Below are 22,108 nucleotides of genomic sequence, written 5' to 3' on the forward strand. Positions count from 1 at the left end.
TAGAGAAGAATTTATTTGTTAATATTCCTAAAGTATTAAAAATGAAGAAATACCCTTTTTCTAGCTAAAATCGAAATTAAAAGTTCATAAATAACAGGATGTTTTACTTGTTATTTAAAATTTGCCAGATGATTCCTAAGTTGCTCTGCAGGTAGCAGATGATTGCCCAAGGCACTGTGATCTGTGGCAGAGTAGTGCTGAAGTGTGTCTGTGAGATAAAAGCATGGGTAATCCCAGTAAAGGCAGCAGGTGTGCTGGGAGATAAACTGGTGACTTTCCCTTTTGCTGGGTTGAGCTGCACTGCTCAATTTCCTGTTAGAATTAAGTTTTCATGTGTAGTCCAGCTTTTTGCTCTTGTTATTTGTGCTTCACAACTTTAAATTTGTGGTTTAGGCACCCTCCATTTCTAACGTTTGGCTTGACATACACAAAGCATTCATGTGAACTTTTTGCTACGTCAGTCCCAGACTAGTTCCAGTGCTGTATTTAAGTAATTCTCACAGAAGAGGAAGCAGGAGCTTTCCCAGGACTTTTAGCAAAATGAGTGATAAAATATATTTTTTTCCTGTGGTAGCATGCAAAGAGGAAGGAGCCCATTTAAAAAATATTCTTCAGATCTTAGACAGCATCATCAGGGAAGCCTAGTTTGTAGGGAGGTATTTAATCCTAGATTATTTCTGGGGTTGACCAAACTGAAACATAAGAAACCAGCAGGTCCCTTTGTTACCATTGTTTTAGCTCAACAAATGTGTAATGTTTTGTATTTTTTTTCCTTTTTTTTTTTCAGTAGAGACCAACGAGGATCATGGTGGGTGCTTTTGGTTTTTTTTTGTTTTTTTTTTTTGTTTCAAGAATCTGCTCATTATTGGTTTCCATATTTGATTCCTTTGTTGCTTCTACAGGAATTTCTTCCAAAATGTCATCAGTAACAATGAAAGAGGAAAGAGATGATCCTAACTACTATCAATTTAATACTCCAGGTAATGATACTAATTTTCATATGTGTTTATCTCATGAAAGGGTTGGTTGCCTAAGTGTTGATCCCTCCATGCCTCTCTTTTTAGTAATTTTTGGTCATTAAACATGCAGTTACTTAGCTCTGTTAGCATACAGCATTTCCATGCTGCCTATCATGTAAGTTATTATGAAGAATACCAGAAGACCTAAAGAACAACTTCATCCCAAACCCATATGTGTGTGTTTGGTCTGAAGAAGTTCCAGGAGTCTTTTTGAAACTGCTTGATGTATTTTTCTGAGGGTACAATGTGCAGACTCTATAATTCAATGACTTTGTTAAACAGGAAATAAACCTTTATAGTGACGCTTTCTAGAGCTCTGCTTGAATTTTTTCTTTATTTTAAAGTTTCAGTAACTTTTATACACTGTACATCATATAATTAACCATTCTATGATTCTATGATTGGAAGTGTATCAATCACTTTCTTTGTAGGAATGAGCAATATGTGTCAAAATTGTATTGAAATGTTCATAAATGTGGACTAAGCAAAACAATATTTATGAGTCCCATGGCTCAGCCTCCATGTATGTTTTAAGTTCTCTCCCAGTTGTTTTGCCCCACCTCTATGTATAGAGTTTACACATTCACCTCAGCTAGGAGAAAACAGAAATTGAATTACCGTTCTTTATGTTGGCATGAACGGTAATTAAGAAATTGTGACTAAAAATGGCAGTATAAAATAACTAAAACCTTAAATTTATAACTTCAACCTATGTGTACTTGTCATTAGGTTAATTGAGTAATACAAAGAAACATGGGCAAGCTGCCACACATCTCTCAATGACAGTTATAAGTTCAGCAGTGAAGTGCAAAACAGCACATCCCTTCATTTGGTAATATTATATATTATTGTGATAACATTTTGTGTATGTTCAGACAGGAAGACTCTTGAGACTATTTTTTAATGTGCTTTAATAACTAACTGTGGGGATGTGGAATCAATATTTTCATCCTGGCAAATCTCAAGAAACATAAGAGCATCATTCAGAGAGACCTCAACCATAGCATAGCAAAGTGTCACCCTTTGAGTGGAGAACTGGAAAGGTGTTAGGATTATCTGCTCTTCATATCTGTACATTGCCTGGCCTTGGAGCATTACAGGTTAGGCAAATAAGGGGTTTACAGGCATGATTTAATGTAGTAAAAGTAGATCCTGGTGTGAAGACAACCTAATCATTGTTCCTTCCAACGCCAAGTCTTCTCATCCTTTTGCTTTTTATCCCCATTGTGGTTTTCCATTTCACGCATACAAATGATGTCAGAATTTGGCCAATAGCCCACAGTGTAACTCAATGCCACCTGAAGAGAGTCTGCACTGAAATTGCTTCTTTACAAAATAGTATCCATTGTACTGCATCTGAAAAATCCAAGTCATGCAATATGCTTCCAGAGTGAAGTCTAGGCATATTTGACAGGGGGATTTCTGTTGTCTTTCAAAGAACTCTAAATTTAAATATTCTGATTGTTAGAGAGAAATATATATCTCTTTCTGATAAAGTGGTGCTTGAGGGATGACTCCCCCTCTCTGCCTGCAGTGTAGTTGTCCAAAATGGCATTTTGAAACAAGACAGAACTGAGTATATTGGTAGAAGTGATGGGGTGCTGTGAGCTAGAAGATGTCTTCTCTTTCATGTCAAGTCATGCTGACTAGACAAGTAAAGCAGCTTGCCCTTCATTCTTCTTGTAGCTACCACTCTGATTCAAGTCAAAGGTTGTCCAAACTATAGAGCTATAAATTTTGGAGGCACATTGGTGTTTGTGTGTGGGTGGTGGTGCTGAACAAGAAGTGAACCTTTAAAAAGTGGTTATTCTGAGGGGTGTTCCTGAGGAATGACATAGTCTGCCCCAGCATTGCCTTTGGAGAGATGTGCTACAAAATAAAGAAAACATATAAGGTAATAAATTTTGCTAAAAATAAGAAAAAGCCAGGCTTATCAATTTCTGAGAACAAAACAACTTAAGTGTTAGAGAGCAGCAATCTGCTTGGGCTTCCTGGAGAAAGTCATTCAGTTATAAAGTTTCATGGTTGTATTTTTTTCTCTAAGTGCTTCCTCTCAAGGATCTGTAATGCTGATCAATGTGCTGTGTGCCTGGGTGGCACACTAACTCTTTCTGTTAATCAAAGAGGGAAATTTATATCTGTAGGTGGATGTTCTTCTCATCTCGGTTGAAGGTTGCACCATTTAGATGTTGCCATGTGTTAATACTGAATTACTAAATTTAGAATTGTTTTAGCAGTACACAATAAGATGACTGAGAAATAGGGACTTCAGCCATCTAAAACTTCATGTGGGTGTATTGACAGAGAATAAGGGGCAGTTTTCTGTCAATGGGCTCTAGGACTGTCCTAAGTTACAAAGTAAGATGTAACCAAAAGTATGTATTCTGTTACCACCTTCATAAGCTGTTAGAACAGGTGGGGCAGTGCTCCTTATCTCCTCCATGACCCATCCCTGATAACTCTGGGGTCTGTCTCTGCTAATGGGCCATGAGGTCTCACTTCATGACTCCTATATTACATCATCCCATTGGGAGGTGCTCCACCCAGGGGGAGGAACCAAGGATTCCTACCTGGATACAATCTGAGGCTTGGAACACCATGGGTAGCCTTACCTACTGAATTCCTGGAGGACAAGAGCTACATAACCACCACTGGACCTTCAGAGGAAGACCAGACCCTTCTACAGGATCACTGCTTCAGCAGAACCACATCTATAAGTCCAACAGATGTGCAGCCACCATTTAATTGGACTGCTGCCACCACCCTGACCAACAGGATATCACCTTCTATTCTGACTCTGTCAGTTTAAGCCAGTGTTTTCTCTTTTTATTTTAATTTTCCTGTTAAATGGTTGTTCTGACTTGGTGTCTCCCACTGGTTTGCTTTCAAGCTAGTGCAAACACTATGGCAGTGGATGTTTTTTCCAAGTGTCCAGGACAAATGTGAAGGTTACTGCAGTGTTAAACTTGGGGGAGACCAAAGACAGCCTGTTCTGGGAAAAAGGTCCAGATTTTGATGATAGACTAAATGAGGAAAAGGACTGAGTATTGATCATCAGGACTAAGTGACACATTCTGGGGCATTCCAGCTATGTTAGCTAATATTCCTGCATGTGCCTTGCCTGTAAGTATCAGTTCCTATGGCTCTTATGAAAAGAAACATAACTGAGAATGTTGTTTCTTGGTTTAGTGGTTTAAATATAATTTAGTATTTTTACTAGAAACAAAAAAATGAAATAGTCATTTCTCAAGAGTCAGATGTATTTTCAGATTTGAGAATACCCCATTTGTGCTATATAAAAACAAACCTTTGGGGCTTATAAGTGTGGTACTGCTGAGTGAGTGCTGAGTGCTCTGTGCTTTATTATCACAGGATAAAGCAGGGTTTTTTGGTGACACAACCCATACAGAACTTAATTATTTGCTGACTTACGACCAAACACTTTGTAAAAGTGGCATGTTATCCTGTAAATTTTGTGAGTGTAGGTCTTCACTGATGCCTTGAAGTTAAAATTAAGAAAAATGGAAGCAGAAGGAAAAGTCTGTAAACAGTCTGTCCTGTGAATTGCCTGATTCAGTTTATAAAACATCTAGAAGCAAGTAGAAAACTGCTTAACAGCTTTTCTCTTTGAAACACCATGTAGTTGAACAGTGCTGTCAGTTTTGGAATTCTTGACAATGTTAGCGAGGCAGTTAAAATACAGGACATTCATCCAAACCCAAATGAAATTGAAAATGTCTTCTTCTACAAAGAAAAAACCCAAAATGTGAATGTAAACATTGCATTTATTCTCACTGAAACCTTAAAAGTAATGAATGTCTGTTAATATGTCTCTAACAACAAAATATTTCTCCTTTGTGGATCTTTCAGAATACTAGACATAAAGTCCATTTTATTGGAGTTAAATCTGTGAAGCTAGGCTGGCATGTAACTCTGAGTGTGCAGGTATTATCTTAAACCAAGAAATTCCAGAATATATAGTGAGCACAGTCTTGTGCTTCCTGAAGGGAATCCCATCTAGTTCACATTGCCACTCTATGGGGTAGCCTATAAAAAGCCAGAAAAGTGAGCATTGCTTATCCATGAGGTGAAAAATCCATTCCTTCTGCCAAGTGGCACAGGTTTGGCTGTGTAGTGTTAGGACATGAGGACACAATCCATTAGAAACTGAGGCTGAAATGTTTGGAATCAGTGTAAGTAAATGGTGTGTGGGTGTGTAGACAGAAAGAATAGCTGTGACTGTTGAGGGAGTGATATCTACTCTTGTTTTTAATGGATTTGTTGGAATGTGAAAAATCACCTATTTGTAAGAGGCATTTCAGGAGTTTCAGCTGATGCCAACAGCCATCTCTTAGAGGTACCACTGCACTGCTGAATCCTAGACCAAGCACATGCTTTGGGTGCAGTGATGTGTCCTGTATTTATCTGCTCATGGAAGACCAGGGTTTGGTGTGAGTGTTAGAGAGTTGCCAAGTGCCTGGGCTGTGTAAGAGAGCTGTTTGCTGAAGAGCTTACCTCTGCTTTCTCTGGTTCAAGGTGAAACTGCTTAGCTCTGCCTACACATCTGAAGTTCAGATTCCAAGACATAAACATACTGAAAGATTTTACTTCTGAGATGTTCTGTGGTTTTAGTAATTGAATCTCCCACTTCTGTGTCCATCCTTCATCCTACATCCTACCCTCACTGGCAGAATTTAGTTCTTTCTTGAGAGTTTTCTTATTTTTCTATTTTGTGATTTTTTTTCATATCTTTATTTCTGGATGGAACTTCTTTTGATCTGGTTACCACTGTACTTGATTTTTGCTTTGTTACTTCTGTACTTGATGTTTGCTTTCCTTGGTTATGTCATATCTGTAATTTCTGCCTGTTGTGTGGGTTAATGCAGTAAAGTGGAAATGTATGTTTTTATTAATATCTCTTGGTGGTAGAACTCCTAAATTTAATTTTCTAGTCTTCACTAAATTAGGATAGCAGAATCTATTGTTTGACATGTTTTAATTTCTGAAACAACATTTTCACACTGCTTTTTTTCCTCTGTCCAAGCTTCATAATATGGAAAAAATGTTCAAGTTTTATGAGATAATCTGTGTTGGTCACTTTTGAAAAAAAAAAACAAATTATTTTACTACATTTACTGTAGTTTTTATCAATATTACAGATAAAAGGACTGAATTCTCTGTGCTTAATCTCAAGGACTGTAAATCTGCTAAGTTTATATTTTTTACTAGAGAAATATTTCTTCAAGTTTAAATGCATGAAGGACTATTAGTTTTCCTTTTTTACTGCTGTCACAGCATGTATTTGGCATAAAGATAAGGCAATACAGAGAATACTTCAGAATATGGGGGTAAATCAATCCTGTCAGGATTTCTGAATTAAGGAATAAATGCAAAATTGTGCATATTTTGAGATGTTTGATTATAGTGGGGTGAATACTTCTGTTTGTCAGTGCCTTATGAGTAATAATAATTGCATGTTCACAGGAGTGCTTAGGAAATGCCAGACCTGACTGGGTGCATCTGCTGAATATGCTGATTTAAGTAAAAGCAAATTTAGTCCATGGAGACATTTTCAGCACACCCAGAGGGGTTGTGTTCTATTCCCACCCACCCCTAACAGCTGCAGATCACACTGTTGGTATGAGAATTCTTTCTGCTGAGGCCTGGAGTGCCACCAGTGCCTCTGGGTCCTTTTCCTCCCTGTTTTTCTCCATCTCTGGACTATGATCTAGGCTGTGCCAACATCAGTGTTTGTGGAGCTGTGTTTTGAGCAAAATCAGGGAGCTCCTCTGAAGTAAACAGATTTTAAAAAAAGGGAAGCGCCTTTCCCCAGCAAAGAAAAGTGGCAGGAGCAGATCTAAGCAGCACTTGCTGAAAGAAATGTATTTCAAGCAAAGAACTTTGCATAGCTTCCTTACTTGAAATGCTGATTAAAATTCATTTTTAATCTCTTTGAAAATCTGAATAATCAAATTAGGCAGAACTGTTCAAGTTAGCATTATTGTCATTATTTTCACCTAATTATCATTATTTTCTTTAATACTTAGATACTCACTTATTTGATACTGTATATGTACTTTCAGTGACTGAAATACTTAAGAAGTCTGATTGTGACAATAGTCTTTTCTGTATTTTCTTTCTTACTGTGCAGGTGCAATAGAGTTTAGAATATTTCATTGCCTTATTAATCAACAGACGCTTTTCTCTTGTGGAACTATTAATACTCCTGCTGATACATTTATGAACTTATCTCTAAACAACTAGAATTTCTGGTCAGTTATATGAGCTTCTGCAGATTGCTTTTGCCAATGCACACAGAAATGATCAGATTTGCACAGAACAATTAGTCCAACTCAATCAGTTCCATCCAGTTACTCCTGTTTGCCACACAGAGGCAGATTTTCCATGCCTGTGCTATTTCTGTGGTATAGAATGGCCTGTTCCTCAGCAGGGTGTTGTTTGTGCTGTAAGCAGCTCACCCTTCAAGCAAAGCTGCAGGAGAGCCTTAGTAGTAAGCAGTAGGGTTTTAGGAGTGTTAATTTAATAGGTTAAATGTAGTTTCTGTGCTGCTTTCTGCACCAGTCTTTTTTAACCAGTCTGTAGTCTTCAAAAGAACTGCTGTAATGAAAAGTAAACAGCCTTGGAGTGTCATAAATTACTTTAATCCCTGTGAATTTATGTATTTAATGTTAGTGGGAATGTTAAAGTCGAAGAATACTCCTTAGGAATATAAAGTTTAATGAACAGGAAAAAGATCTAGCTGATTGAAATGTCATTGACAAAAGGCAGAAGCATCAACATTTATTTCTTAAAAATTAGTTTATTAGTTGAAACCTGCTGTTCAGCATGATTCTCTTGACTGTTTGTAGTCTAAGAAATGCACAATGCTGCCCCTAACCCCATTTTTATTCTGTTGAACCAAGTAAGTAAGGATTTAAAAATATTTAATATTTAACAGAGTCTTTCCAAAGTTTAACATTACAGAAAGTATGAAGTGAGCCCATAATACAGGAAATTAAAAATTTCTTGGCACATTCCTGTATGGGCTGGAAGTATGTGTTTGTTGTGAGATACCCTTAAAAACTGTTCTCTCTGTTCTCAAGCAGGCCCTTCCAAAACACCAGAGATAGAGGAAAACATTGCTCCTGGAAAAAGTTACACAGGTAGATCTTTTACTTGTATTTTTTCCTCACATCTGCTTTAGAAATTGAGTGTGTGAGTTTTGCTTTTCACAGCTTTGCTACTTGATTTGCCATAAAACTGAGGGTGTGGAACTTAAACGTGAATAGAAATAAAAATTACTGTTGCCTTAATTTCCAGCTGTCCAATTAGACAGACGTGTAGATGGGAACTTAATTTCTTCCTTTTTTAATTTCTAAGAGGAGCATCAGGTTGATCACTCTTAAAGCACAAGTTGTTTGTGTAAATTGGTATGTTTCTCAAAAAATCCAGTCTGTTTCATAATGACTTAGGGAGTTTAATAAAACTCTGCTTTATAAATTATAAGTGCAACTTAACTATGTTTTTCAGTTCAGTGTGACATGAATGAGCACATAAACAAATGAAGTCTGTGTTAGTCAAAGCAGTACCTTACCAAAACTCTGTAATAGCTGAAATGCCTTTACAAAAAAATGCTGCAATTTTTTTTCAGCTGTTTACAGTTTACATTAAAAGTATTAGATTGCCCATTAGCAAAGACTAGGAAATATTAACCTGCATTTAACACTATGAATTTCGTAGTAAGGTCAGAATGTTCCTGCTGCCATAAATTTCTAAGAAGAGAAAATGGTGTCCTGAGTCTTGTTCACATGAACAAAATAATTCTGAAATTTCTCCTGTGAAATTCCTTCCTTTAAATAGTAAGGATTAAAAATAGTTTAAAATTTCTTATGTATTTTGACTGTGGTATCTTTTTACTTTATATTTGTAAAGGAAATCATCAGCATGTTATAATACTTAAGCATAGAGAGATCTAAAGAAAAATACTCTTCAAAATGCACAAGTGTAGCTTTACTCTGCTGGAATAACTAAAATATGTTCCTTCATGCACTGCTACTTCATTTTGATAGTTTCTGATACAATTAGCTTCACTTTAACTGTAGTGCAGTTAAGAATAAATTGCTCTTTCTGACAGCAAGTGTTGATTGGCTAATCCAGCTTGTGTTGTTGGTGCACTCTGCCCCAACAAAATCATTGTGATCATGAATTTCCCTCCCATGGTTGATTGTTGGCCTTGCAGTCTGTTATGGAAATGATGATAGTGCAGAAACAATGAGTCTGTAGAGATGGTAGAAAAATCCCTAATCTCTGGGGACAGGCAGCCTTTGTTTATATTTTCAGTAATCCTGGGTAAGGGAGGGGAAAATACCTATGATTGTATCAACCCTACAAAGTCAAGAAGATGGAATTTCCTTCAGTCATAGCAGCAACTCTGCAGTGCAGCATGTGCAGTTTAGCAAGTGTAATCCTCACCTCCTTGCCTTTGTCTGGAATTGCTCAAAGGCTCATGGTAATATATCTTTATTTCTGTTTATGTTGCATGCTATGAGTGCAAGGGACTTCCCTGACAATGTTGGTTTAGATGCAAAGGCATGGAGAGTTTGGTTGAAAATCTTTTCCATGTCCATCATTCAGCAGTCCTGTCTTTGCCTTTCAGATACCCCACAGCCTGAGTCATCAGACACAAGTGAGGATTCTGAGGTTGAGTTCAGTAACGAAGGTCAGTTCCCCACATCATTAATTTCAGGCATTTTTCTATCCAAACTGTGTTTTCCATATACTGCATTACTTGGCAGTGAATGAAGAGAATTGTGTTGGTGTTGAGTGTAGTTTGGATTCTACACTGCTTGGTAAACAAACCTGGTAGAGAAGTATTAGAAAACCACAATAAACTGAAGCATATTCGAGTACTGGACTGGTTTTGAAATGATGCCTGACAACAATTTGTATCTTTTGCATAATTTTCAAGTGTTGTTAATGAAAAATATTCTTTGAGCAGACAAGGTGTTATAACATTCCTTCATGCTAGAGAACACCTTATAAACACATTGTAGTTACATCTAACGTTTGTAGTTACCAAATGCCTCTGGGAAGAATGGAACCAGAGCAGGAAGGCTGTGTTACAGGTGGTGTAAGCAGAGCCTCAAGGTGTCTGTCTGATATTGGTAACTGTGAGATCCAAACCTTTGCCCAGAGCAGCTCCTTTTGTCATCCAAGCAGCTCTAAAGCTGCTAAGCTGTGTCCCTGCAGTTCTCCTGTCTGTCCACTTGTGTGTGTTTAAGGCAGATTTGACCTGTTTGATGAATTTCATTGGTTCCCATTGGTTTTTCACTGGTTTGAAAGAGGGTTTAGAACATTTGAGCTCTTCCGGAGAAAACACTGGTACTGTCTTTTGAGATCCACTATGGAATGATATTATTTCCAATTAGATAACAAAGGTAGTCCCTATCTGCACAATTTATTCTGTGATTCCTTTTGCTGTTGCATGAGTTATTTTACAATCATGTGATGCCCAGTCATGTTTCAGAAGACAATGTTGCTTTCCTTAGCAAGTACAGGAGCAGCTTTGTTTTTTGCTCTCTTGTGATTTGCACAGGCCCTCTTGAAGGAACAAATTGTTCCTTCACAGGTAGGAACAGAAGCTTTCTGAAGTTACCCAGTTAAGTAATTTGTTGCAAAATTTGGTGCCCTGATAAACACAGGTTCTTAATTCTGCTAGAGTTCTGAAATTCAAAGCAGCTCCAGTGCTGCACATGAGTTCCCTGGAAATAAAACCAGTTGGTTTTTTTTTTTCTTTAAGATGATGTTGATGTTGGTGATGATAATGAGGATGATGATGAGTACATGCCCCCCCAAGGGAGCCTGAGGAGCCCCAGTTCTGCTCCTGAAGCTGCCAGTATTGGGAGAAGAAATGCAGAAGAATTCAGTTTTGGTAAGGTGAAAATTAAAGATGATTTTGTCTCCCTGCTCTGTTTTATGAAAAAGTTTTGGGTGATATTGTGGTCCCAAAAAGTTCAGTATCATCGCAAAAATAGCTGTCACATCAACTGATCACTTACTACCTTTTTGACAGAATTAAGGTAAAAAATAAGCAATTCTAGAATTTCATTTAAGGGCCCTGGGCTCTATGTAGGTGAATTGCAGCAGAATAATCATCATCATTGGTTACCTCTGTTTTTTTTTTTTTTGTTATTTGATGTGACAACATAAATTGATGCACAGAAAGTTGGGATTTTCTGGTTGTGTTCTTTCCTGATGCCTTCTGTTGGGTTCTCCACAGAAACACATCCATGCACTTCAGTTTTGTGTGGTTAAAGATGCTTTACCTGGGATGTTTTGTCATCATATGCATCTCCTTTATCCTGTGGTTTGCTTTCTTTTAGTTTAGGGGCACATAAAACTGCTTTTAAAACATTCTTTGCAGTCAGGAATAAGATTTTTCCTTTATATTTTTGGAGGCAGCCACCAGAGTTCAGATGGCAATGAAAGAACAGATGTGGAAATACAGTTATAGCCTATGAGATGTGAATGTTTTTTTGTGAGGATAAATAGTGCAAAGCAGAGTGATGCAGAGTCCCCAGGCAGGTGCATAGGAGAACTGTATACTGCAAAAGCAGGCCTTTGTTAAGCAGGTAGCCCATTACCTGTTACATTCCATTATAGTAGAACAGATAGAATTCAACCAACCACCCTAAACCACGATGTGAGCACATCATGGGTATAGAACTTGTTTTTCTGTCTCCAGTGCAATTGTGTCACATTCCCATAGTCCTTTTCTGCTTAGCTGAAGGAACAGGCCTGAGCCATGATTTAACAGGGTAACAAGGCCCTTGTTTCATAAGGTTTTGGAGTGTTTGGTTGAAAATCCTGTCCATGTTTATCATTCAACTGTCCTGTTTTTCCCTTTCAGAGACCTCCCACCATGACATGTTAGAAACAAGTGAGAAACCTGAGGTTGAGGTCACCATTGAAGGTCAGTACCACGGGTCCTGAATTTCAGTTGGTTGTGCATTTTTCTATCCAAAATGTTTTTTTCCAAAGCCTGCAATACTTGGCAGTGAATGAAGAGAATTGTGTGCTGGTGTTGAGTGTAGTTTGGATTGTGCACTGCTTGGTAAACAAACCTGGTAGAGAAGTATTAGAATAGCATAATATACTGAAACATATTGGACTTGATGGGCTGGTTTGAAATGATGCCTGACAGCAGTTTGTATCTTTTGCATAATTTTCAAGTGTTTTTAATGAAAAATATCCATTGAAGGGCGAAGATGTTATAACATTCCTTCATTCTGGAGTGCACATTGCATTATAACCACACTGTAGTTATATGAAACATTTGTAGTTACCAAATGCCTCTGGGAAGAATGGTACCAGAGCAGGAAGGCTGTGTTACAGGTGGTGTAAGCAGAGCCTGAAGGTGTCTGTCTGATATTGGTAACTGTGAGATCCAAACCTTTGCCCTGAGCAGCTCCCTTTGTTATCCAAGTGGCTCTAAAGCTGCTAAGCAGTGTCCCTGCAGTTCTCATGCTGGGATCTTGGTAGGAGGTGATCTGTACTTCTTGTATTTGTGATTGAGTGTCCTGGAACTGCTTTAAAACACTGCTGATGTTGGCTTTTGCCGTGCTTGCTTGTGCAATTAGAGTAGGAGCACCCAACCAGGGCATTTGGGTCAGAGCGGACACTTCTGGCATAGCTTTGTGCATTTTACAATGCAGCATGGAAATAACTCCACCATTACCTTGACAGAAAAGTTTATATGAGAAGAGTCATTCAGTTCTGCTTATATGTAGAGGCCTTTGCCACATAAGGAAAAACAATTTTTTTTCTTTTTTTGTTTCATAAAGAAGATGATGACTACCTACCACCTGACAAGAGACAGAAGAGCACCAAGTCAGCTAATGAAGGGACCAATACTGGGAGAAGAAACGCAAAAGACTCCAGTTCTGGTGAGATGAGAATTAAAAATTATTTTATTTCCGTGGCTTGTTTTATGACAAGGTTTTGGGTGATTTTTTGCTGCAAAAAAAATCAGTATTGTCTCAAAAATAACTGTCACATTAACTGATTATTTAGAACCTTCTTGTGAGAATTACAGAAGCTAAAAAATTAAAATATATAGAGCATTTTTGGAATTTCAATAAAGAGCCATGGGCTCTATGTAGATGTGTTGCAGTGGTATAATCATCATCATTGGCCACCTCTGATGGTTTTTGTTATTTGCCATGGTGAGGTAAATAGACAGATAGAAAGTTGGGATTTTCTGGTTGTGTTCTTTCCTTATCCCTTCTGTTGGGTTCTCCACAGAAATGTATAGATGCCCTTCAGTTTAGTCTGGTTAAAGATGCTTTACCTGGGATTTTTTGTGATCCTATACCTGTCCTTTGTTCTATGGTTTGGTTTGGCTTATGGGCACATTAATCTCTCTGCTTTATAAGGATCTGTGCAGTCTAGAGTATGTTTTTTCTTTATATTTTTGAAGGCAGCCCCCAGAGTTCTGATGGCAGTACAGGAACCAATGCGGAAATACAGTTAGAGCATTTGAGATGTGAAATGTTTTTTGTGAGGAGAAATTAACATCCTAGGATATTTTTTCACAGAAATATTTGGAAGAAATTGCCTATTTGAAATTGTACATCTTTTCCAAGCATTCTCTTTTCATATTTTCACCTAGTTGGCTTTTATGATTTTTGTTTTGTTTTACTTTTCATCTCCTTTCATTGCTTTAAAACACAGTAGTGTTCCAAGAGGTCGGGGCTGTCTCTGGAATGAAAAGATGACCCCCTTCATCCAAAATTTTAATGACTTTGAAATACATGGCTTCCCTGTAAAGGAATGGGAAAACGAATAATAGATTTTTTGTAGTCTTTGTGTGATAGATGAGCAAAACCATGGCTGAATCTCTCAATTAAAAGGCAAATACCCTGTATATATGTGAGGAGCAGTTTTATAGATTTATAGTTGTGTTTTACCCCCCTTGTGCTGTTATCAGGGCTGCCCTGGGTGTGGGACATTTGGGAGGGTCACTCGTTCCTATGGCAGCACCTGAGCTCCAGTCAAGGTGTCAGGCAGTGATCTCCAGCCCTGGGCAGGGAAGGAGGAGTCCATGGACAGAACTTTGGGAGGGGCTAAAGGGTTAAAAGGTGAAACCTCCATGGTGTGGGTGAGCACATGGTGGAGCACCTTTGCTCCTGGTGCTGTAATATTTTCTCTATTCTGTCTTCTGTTGTGTTCTTGATAAGATTTTAGTAAACCTTCTAAATTTTTGGAATTTTTGAGTAGCATTTCTCACATAGCTATATCAATCTATCTATCTTCCTATTGATATCTATATAATAACAAAAGGAAAGAAACAAGCACAGCAACATCAGCCACAAGCGAAAAGAAGAAAGTGCATTAACAAAAAGAAGAAAGCGCATTGTGGGCGTTTTCCCGCCCGCGCAGCCGCGCCCACTGCAGTGCGGTTACACCGCCAGCCAGCAGAGGGCACTCTTGGCACCCGTGGAGGCTGCAGTGCCTGCCCGTGGCTGCAGGGGGCGCTGTGCCACAGGAGCGGGGCTGCCTGGGATGACAATGGCTCCCCTGAGGGGGAAGAAGGCCCGACGCCCCAGGCCCCTGTAAGAGACGGTCTGAAATGTCCCTCATTTGCCTCATGACTGTCACAAGGACAGAGATCAGGATCCTGAGCACCCTGACTGGAGTTCTGGCCTGGCTGGGGTGGATGCTCGCCAAGGGATTGTTTGCAGCTGTGTTTGCGGTGCTGCCATGGTATGCTGCTTTGAGCAGGGCCTGGCAAAGGAGCGACTCATGCTATGTGCTACCTGCTTCATGACAATAGCCCGTGAATTTCCCCACCTCTTGGCCAATGAACTTACTGGGGTAACTTTGGTGGTCCCCCACGGGAAATCCTTCATCTGTTTCACGAGCACCATGATGAACGGAGATTGAAGCCCCCTCCCAAGGACTGAGACTGAGACCCCTATAATTCTAACACAGCAGGGGCTGGCCTGACCAAAGTGAGATGTTTGCCCCAGTGTTGCCTGCAGGTGTGGTCATTGGACCAAGAAAACAATTGCTTCTGTCACTGCTGAGAACATGACCCATTCCCCCTCGGTGGCTTCAATGCACTTATTCTTTATTGTGCCTGTTCCTCCTCAGTGGTTTCAATAGACTTATTCTCCATTGTCTTTTACCTGTTCCCCCCTCGGTGGAGGACTATAATAGACCCCTGAGTTAACCAACACTTTGAGATTCTCCCTGATGTGACAAGATGGATTCTGTTGGCTAGACCACAAGGATTTCATCTCTACATTGGTAGCTATACCCTTTCCCCCATGCCCTCTCTTTCTCTCCTATGAGTGTTTGTCAGGGATTTGGTGCTAGACTAGATGGATAATCTTCCAGTCTCAAAATTTCCAAAAATGCCCTGTATTTTTAATTGTTGTAATCTTAGTTAACTCTCTCAAATGGGTTCTAAGTGATAAGTTGATGTGACAGGCTTTTTTATAACCCTATTTTATTTTCATGTCTAGTAAAACAACTTTTAATTCTTCCTTTTTGTAGTACTTTGCATTTGCTAGTTTTGTACCCAGCAATCCCTTGGAATTCGACCAAAACATGATACTGTTTTCCATGAACTGGGTGATGTATTTGACATAGTTCAAATATACTCCAGTTAAGCTGTCCAGTAGATAGAGCTGAATTTCTGCTCTACACCACACACATCATGTGAAGAGAAACCTTTGAAGCAAAGATTCCTTCAGACTTGCTCCCAAATGATACCATATCCCAGCTTACAGAGATCTAAAGGAAGATACTCTTCAAAATGCACAAGTGCAGCTTTACTCTGCTGGAATAACTAAAATATGTTCCTTCATGCACTTCTGCTTAATTTTGATAGTTTCTGATACAATTAGCTTCACTTTGTTTAAGTGTAGTGCAGTTAAGTACAAATTGCTCTTTCTCACAGCAAGTGTTGAATGGGTTGTGTTGTTGGGGCACTCTGCCCCAATAAAATCATTGTGATCATGAATTTCCCTCCCATGGTTGATTGTTGGCCCTGCAGCCTGTTATGAAAATCATCATAGTGCAGAAACAATGAGTCTGTAGAGATGGTAGAAAAATCCCTAATCTGTGGGGACAGGCAGCCATTGTTTATATTTTCAGTAATCCTGGGTAACAGAGAGTGATTTAAGATTGTATTAACCCAAGAAAGGCAAGATGGACATCCTTCAGTCATAGTAGCAGCTCTGCAGTGCAGCATGTGCTGTTTAGCAAGTGTAATCCTCACCTCCTTGCCCTTGTCTGGAATTGCTCAAAGGTTCATGGCAAAATATGTTTCCTTCTGTTTTTGTTGCATGCTGTTAGTTCAAGGGGCTTCTTTGACAATGTTGGTTTAGATGCAAAGGCATGGAGTGTTTGGTTGAAAATCTTTTCCATGTCCACCATTCAGCAGTCCTGTCTTTCTCTTTCAGATTCCTCCCAGCATGATTCGTCAGACTCAAGTGAGGATTCTGAGGCTGAAATCACTAGTCAAGGTCAGTTCTGCAGGTCACTGATTGCAGTTTTTGGGGGCATTTTTTTATCCAGAATGTGTTTTCCAAAGCCTGCATTAGTTAGCAATGAGTAAGAAGAATTGTGTACTGGTGTTGAGTGCAGTCTGGATTGTGCACTGCTTGGTAAACAAGCCTTGTGGTGAAGTATTAGAAAACAGGTAAGAACAGGAACTTTATGAAGTTACTCAGGTAAGTAATTTACTGCTAAATTTGGTGCCTACAGTTTCTTATTTCTGTTTAAATTTTGAAATTCAAGGCAGTTCCAGAGCTACACCTGACTTCCATGGACAAAAAAAACCATGTTTTTTTTAAATTGTTTTTTTAGATGATGATGATGATGAGTACTTGCCCCCTAGCAAGAGAAAAAGGAGGAGGAACACCAGGTCGGCTAAGGAAGCTGCCAATGCAAGGAGGAGAAAAGCAAAACATTTCAACTGCAGTAAGATGATTTTATCTATCTGCTTTGTTTTGTGAAAAAGTCTTGGGTAATTTTGTGCTGCAGGAGTGAGACACATTAGTGCAAGCCTTCATTTTAGAGCCCTGGGTTCTATGTAGGTGAATTGCAGCAGGATAATCATCATCATTGGTTACCTCTGTTGTTTTTTATTATTTGTCAAGACAATGTAAATTGATGCACAGGAAAATGGGATTTTCTGCTTGTGTTCTTTCCTGATGCCTTCTGTTGGGTTCTCCACAGAAACACATCCATGCACTTCAGTTTTGTGTGGTAAAAGATGCTTTACCTGGGATATTTTTTGATCCTCCTTTATTCTGTGGTTTGGTTTGGTTTGACTTATGGGCACATTAATCTGTCAGCTTTTATTAGGTTCTGTGCAGTCAGGAATAAATTTTTTCCTTTATATTTTTGATGACAGCCACCAGAGTTCAGATGGCAGCACAGAAACAAGTGTGAAAATACAGTTAGAGCATTTGAGATGTGAAGTGTATTTGTGAGGATAAATTACCACCCTTAGATTTCTTTTTTTCACAGAAATATATGCAAAGATGTGGCCTAATTGATACATCTAAACTTATCCAATATATTACTCACTTTTCATATTTCCACCAGATTGGGTTTTCTGAAATTTGTTTTGTTTTACTTTAAATCACCAAAATCACACCACTCTGGGGCTTGCTATAAGCATATTGTGATGGTAATCATCAATATTTTAAGGCATGAAAGGCATTTGTAAGGTGCTCATCACCCAAAGTTTGATGGTTTGGCAGGATGTGAACAGTACATCATTGTCCTGCTGGCTCCTCTCTTAGCTCGTGGCTCTCCAGCCTGAGCTGTGTGCTTTTCAGAGCAGGTATTGCTAGCAGCAGTGCTCCTTCTTGCAAATGGCATTAGTTTTTCTTTGAAGGTAGGTATCACCATAGTTAGGGTTACCATTAGATATAATTCAGCACCATTTCTCCTGAAAACAGAGAATGAAATTATGATAGAGTTCCTGATACACGTAACTTCACTTTGTTTAATTGTAGTGCAGTTAAGAATAAATTGCTCTTTCTGACAGCAAGTGTTGATTGGCTAACCCAGCTTGTGTTGTTGGTGCACTCTGCCCCAATAAAATCATTGTGATCATGAATTTCCCTCCCATGGTTGATTGTTGGCCTTACAGTCTGTTATGGAACTCTTGATAGCATAGCAACCATGAGTCTGTAGAGCTGGTAAAAAAATCCTTAATCTGTGGGGACAGGCAGCCATTGTTTATATTTTCAGTAATCTTGGGTAAGGGAGGGGAAAATACTTATGATTGTATCAACCCTACAAAGTCAAGAAGATGGAATTTCCTTCCGTCATAGCAGCAGTGCAGCATGTGCAGTTTAGCAAGTGTAATCCACACCTCCTTGCTCTTGTCTGGAATTGCTCAAAGGCTCATGGTAATATATCTATAGTTCTATTTTTATTTTATGCTGTGAATGCAAGGGGCTTCTTTAACAGTGTTGGTTTAGATGCAAAGTCATTGAGTGTTTGGTTGAAAATCTTGTCCATGTCCACCATTCAGCAGTCCTGTCTTTCTCTTTCAGATACCTCCCAGCATGAGATGTCAGAAACAAGTGAGAATCCTGAGGTTGAGGTCACTGTTGAAGGTCAGTTCTGCAGGTCATTGATTTCAGTTGGTTGGGCATTTTTCTATCCAAACTGTGTTTTCCAAAGTCTGCAATACTTGGCAGTGAATGAAGAGAATTGTGTGCTGGTATTGAGTGTAGATTGGATTGTGCACTGCTTGGTAAACAAACCTGGTAGAGAAGTATTAGAAAACCACAATAAACTGAAGTATATTGGACTTGGTGAGCTGGTTTTTAAGTGATGTCTGACAGCAATTGTTATCTTTTGTGACTTCATCAAGTGCTGGTAACGAAAAATGCTCATTGAACAGACAAGATGTTATAACATTCCTTCATTCTGGAGAGCACATTGCTTTATAACCACATTGTAGTTACATCTAACATCTGTAGTTACCAAATGCTTCTGGGAAGAATGGTACCAGAGCAGGAAGGCTGTGTTGCAGGTGGTGTAAGTGGAGCCTCAAGGTGTCTGTCTGATATTGGTAACTGTGAGATCCAAACCTTTGCACTGAGCAGCTCCCTTTGTCATCTAAAAGGCTCTAAAGCTGCTAAGCTGTGTCCCTGCAGTTCTCCTGTCTGTCCACTTGTGTATGTTTAAGGCAGATTTGACCTGTTTGATGAATTCCATTGGTTCCCATTAGCTTTACATTGGTTTAAAATGTGGTTTTAGAACATTTGAGCTCTTCAAGACAAAACATAGGGACTGTATTTTGGGATCTACTACTGGTATGATATTACTTCAGTTAGATAACAGTGGTGGTCCCTATCTACACAATTTATTCTGTGATTCCTTTTGCTGTTGCATGGCTGCTTTTTGATCATGCAATGCTCAGTCATGTTTCAGAAGACAATGTTGTTTTCCTTAAGAAAGTAGCTACCTCCTTAGGAAGGTAGCTTTCCTTAGAAGTACCTTTTTTTTTTTTGCTCTCCTGTGATTTGCTCTCCTGTGATTTGCACAGGCCTTTTTGCAGGAACAAGTTGCTCCTTCTCAGGTAGGAACAGGAGATTCCTGAATTCCCACAGTTAAGTGATTTGTTGAAAATTTGGTGCCCTGGTAAGCACAGGTCCTTAATTCTGGTTTAGTTTAGAAATTCAAGGCAGTTCCAGTGCTGCATTTGAATTTCCTGGACAAAAACCCAGGGTTTTATTTTATTGTTTCTTAAAGATGATGAGGATAACTACCCACTACCTGACAAGAGACAGAGGAGCAGCAATACGTCTAATGAAGATGACAATGTTGAGAGAAGAATAGAAGAAAAGGTCAATTGTGGTAAGATAAAAATTCAAGATGATTTTGTTTCCCTTCTTTGTTTTATGAAAAGGTTTTTGAGTAATTTTGTGCTGCAGGAGTGAGACATTTTAGTGCAAACCTTCATTTAAGAGCCCTGGTCTCTGTGTAGGAGAATTGCAGCAGTGTAATCATCATCATAGACTAACTCATGGGAATATATCTTTGCTTCTATTTTTGTTGCTTGCTGTGAATTCAAAGAGCTTCTTTGACAATGTTGGTTTAGATGCAAAGGTATGGAGTGTTTGGTTGAAAATCTTGTCCATGTCCACCATTCAGCAGTCCTGTCTTTGCCTTTCAGATACCTCCCAGCATGAGATGTCAGAAACAAGTGAGAATCCTGAGGTTGAGGTCACTGTTGAAGGTCAGTTCTGCAGGTCATTGATTTCAGTTGGTTGGGCATTTTTCTATCCAAACTGTTTTCCAAAACCTGCAATACTTGGCAGTGAATGAAGAGAATTGGGTGCTGGTGTTGAGTGTAGTTTGGATTCTACACTGCTTGGTAAACAAACCTGGTAGAGAAGTATTAGAAAACCACAATATACTAAAGCATGTTGAACTTGGTGAGCTGGTTTGAAATGATGTCTGACAGCAATTGTTATCTTTTGTGACTTCATTAAGTGCTGGTAACAAAAAAATATTCATTGAAGGGAGAAGATGTTACAACATTCCTTCATTCTAGAGAACACCTTATAAACACATTGTAGTTACATCTAACATCTGTAGTTACCAAATGCTTCTGGGAAGAATGGTACCAGAGCAGGAAGGCTGTGTTGCAGGTGGTGTAAGTGGAGCCTCAAGGTGTCTGTCTGATATTGGTAACTGTGAGATCCAAACCTTTGCACTGAGCAGCTCCTTTTGTCATCCAAGTGGCTCTAAAGCTGCTAAGCTGTGTCCCTGCAGTTCTCATGCTGGGATCTTGGTAGGAGGTGAGCTGTATTTCTTGTACGTGTGATTGAGCATCCTGGAACTGCTTTAAAACACTGCTGATGTTGGTTTTTGCAGTGCTTGCTTGTGTAATTAGAGTAGGAGCACCCAATTATCAATTTAGAAAGTAGGCAGGGCATTTTTGAGAAAGTGAGAACTTCTGGCATTACTTTCATTGTTTTGCAAAGCAGCATGGAAATAACTCCACCATTACCTTGACAGAAAAGTTTATTTGAGAGGAGTCATCCAGTTCTGCTTATATGTAAAGGCCTTTACCACAAAAGGTAAAGTGCTCTGAGAAGGTTTTCTCTGACAGAGTATAACAGAACTGAATTGCTACAAGATATGTCAATATGTGATATTATTCTTGCTAAGTAAACCATACCTTGGTGATGTGGGTGCATGTTTTTCTGCATGTGAAATTAGGGGTTTTTTTTTTTGTTTACCCATTTGTTCTCTCTGAGGCTGGAGGTATTGGTAATTGGGCAGTTTAAAAAGCTCATTAGCTTAGGGAAGATAGGGATGGACTGGGAAGTGCCAGGCTGAGTAGCAGCTCTCTGACACATTGCTAGGTTTACTGTACTCCTGTCTGTCCACTTGTGTGTTTAGCGTGGATTTGCCCTGTTTGATGAATTTCATTGATTCCCATTGGTTTTTCACTGGTTTGAAAGAGGGTTTAGAACATCTGAGCTCTTCCAGACAAAACATAGGTGCTTTCTTTTGAGATTTCCTAATGGAATGATATTGTTCCCAGTTAGATAACAGAGGTTGTCCCTATCTGCACAATTTATTCAGTGATTCCTTTTGCTGTTGGTGCATGGCTGTTTTAGGATCGTGTGATGCCCAGTCATGTTTCAGAAGACAATGTTGTTTTGCTTAGCAAGTACAGGAGCAGCTTTCTTTTTTGCTCTCTTGGGCTTTGCAGAGGCCCTTTTGAAGGAACAAATTGTTCCTTCACAGGTAGGAACAGGAGCTTTTTGAAGTTGCTCATGTTCGTAATGTGTTGTGAAATTTGGTCCCCTCATAAACACAATTCCTTATTTCTGTTTTAGTTTCGAAATTCAAGGCAGTTCCAGTTCTGCATGCGAATTCCGTGGACAAAAAAACAGGGGGTTTTTTATTGTTTCTTAAAGATGATTGTGAAGACAACCTGCCACCTGACAAGAGACTTAAGAATAACAATTTGGTAAATGAATCTCCCGATGCTGAGAGAAGTAAAGAAGAAGAGTTAAATTCTGGTAAGATAAAAA

General features: G+C 39.0%; 1 protein-coding gene across 14 annotated transcripts in view; it reads left to right on the plus strand.

Annotated features, from left to right (window-relative positions):
* GTF2I (general transcription factor IIi) overlaps positions 1-22,108 on the plus strand; it is a 76,111-nt gene that overhangs the window by 22,631 nt on the left and 31,372 nt on the right. For 6 of the 14 annotated variants that reach the window (XR_007779082.1, XR_007779083.1, XM_050981754.1 and 3 more), the window contains exons 9-21: positions 788-808; positions 903-980; positions 8,123-8,182; positions 9,676-9,738; positions 10,819-10,950; positions 11,929-11,991; positions 12,863-12,964; positions 16,490-16,552; positions 16,896-17,009; positions 18,602-18,664; positions 19,809-19,913; positions 20,233-20,295; positions 21,911-22,096. Coding sequence is in view for 12 of the 14 variants with exons in the window: in XM_050981754.1 (XP_050837711.1) it covers positions 788-808; positions 903-980; positions 8,123-8,182; positions 9,676-9,738; positions 10,819-10,950; positions 11,929-11,991; positions 12,863-12,964; positions 16,490-16,552; positions 16,896-17,009; positions 18,602-18,664; positions 19,809-19,913; positions 20,233-20,295; positions 21,911-22,096 (1,113 nt within the window). In the remaining 2 variants the exon portion in view is untranslated. The remainder of the gene's footprint in view (positions 1-787; positions 809-902; positions 981-8,122; positions 8,183-9,675; positions 9,739-10,818; positions 10,951-11,928; positions 11,992-12,862; positions 12,965-16,489; positions 16,553-16,895; positions 17,010-18,601; positions 18,665-19,808; positions 19,914-20,232; positions 20,296-21,910; positions 22,097-22,108) is intronic. The other 8 variants (XM_050981750.1, XM_050981745.1, XM_050981744.1 and 5 more) reach the window with 8 other exon arrangements.

The sequence above is a fragment of the Serinus canaria genome, chromosome 19 (genome assembly GCF_022539315.1).
Source record: "Serinus canaria isolate serCan28SL12 chromosome 19, serCan2020, whole genome shotgun sequence".
Classification (NCBI taxonomy): Eukaryota; Metazoa; Chordata; class Aves; order Passeriformes; family Fringillidae; genus Serinus; species Serinus canaria.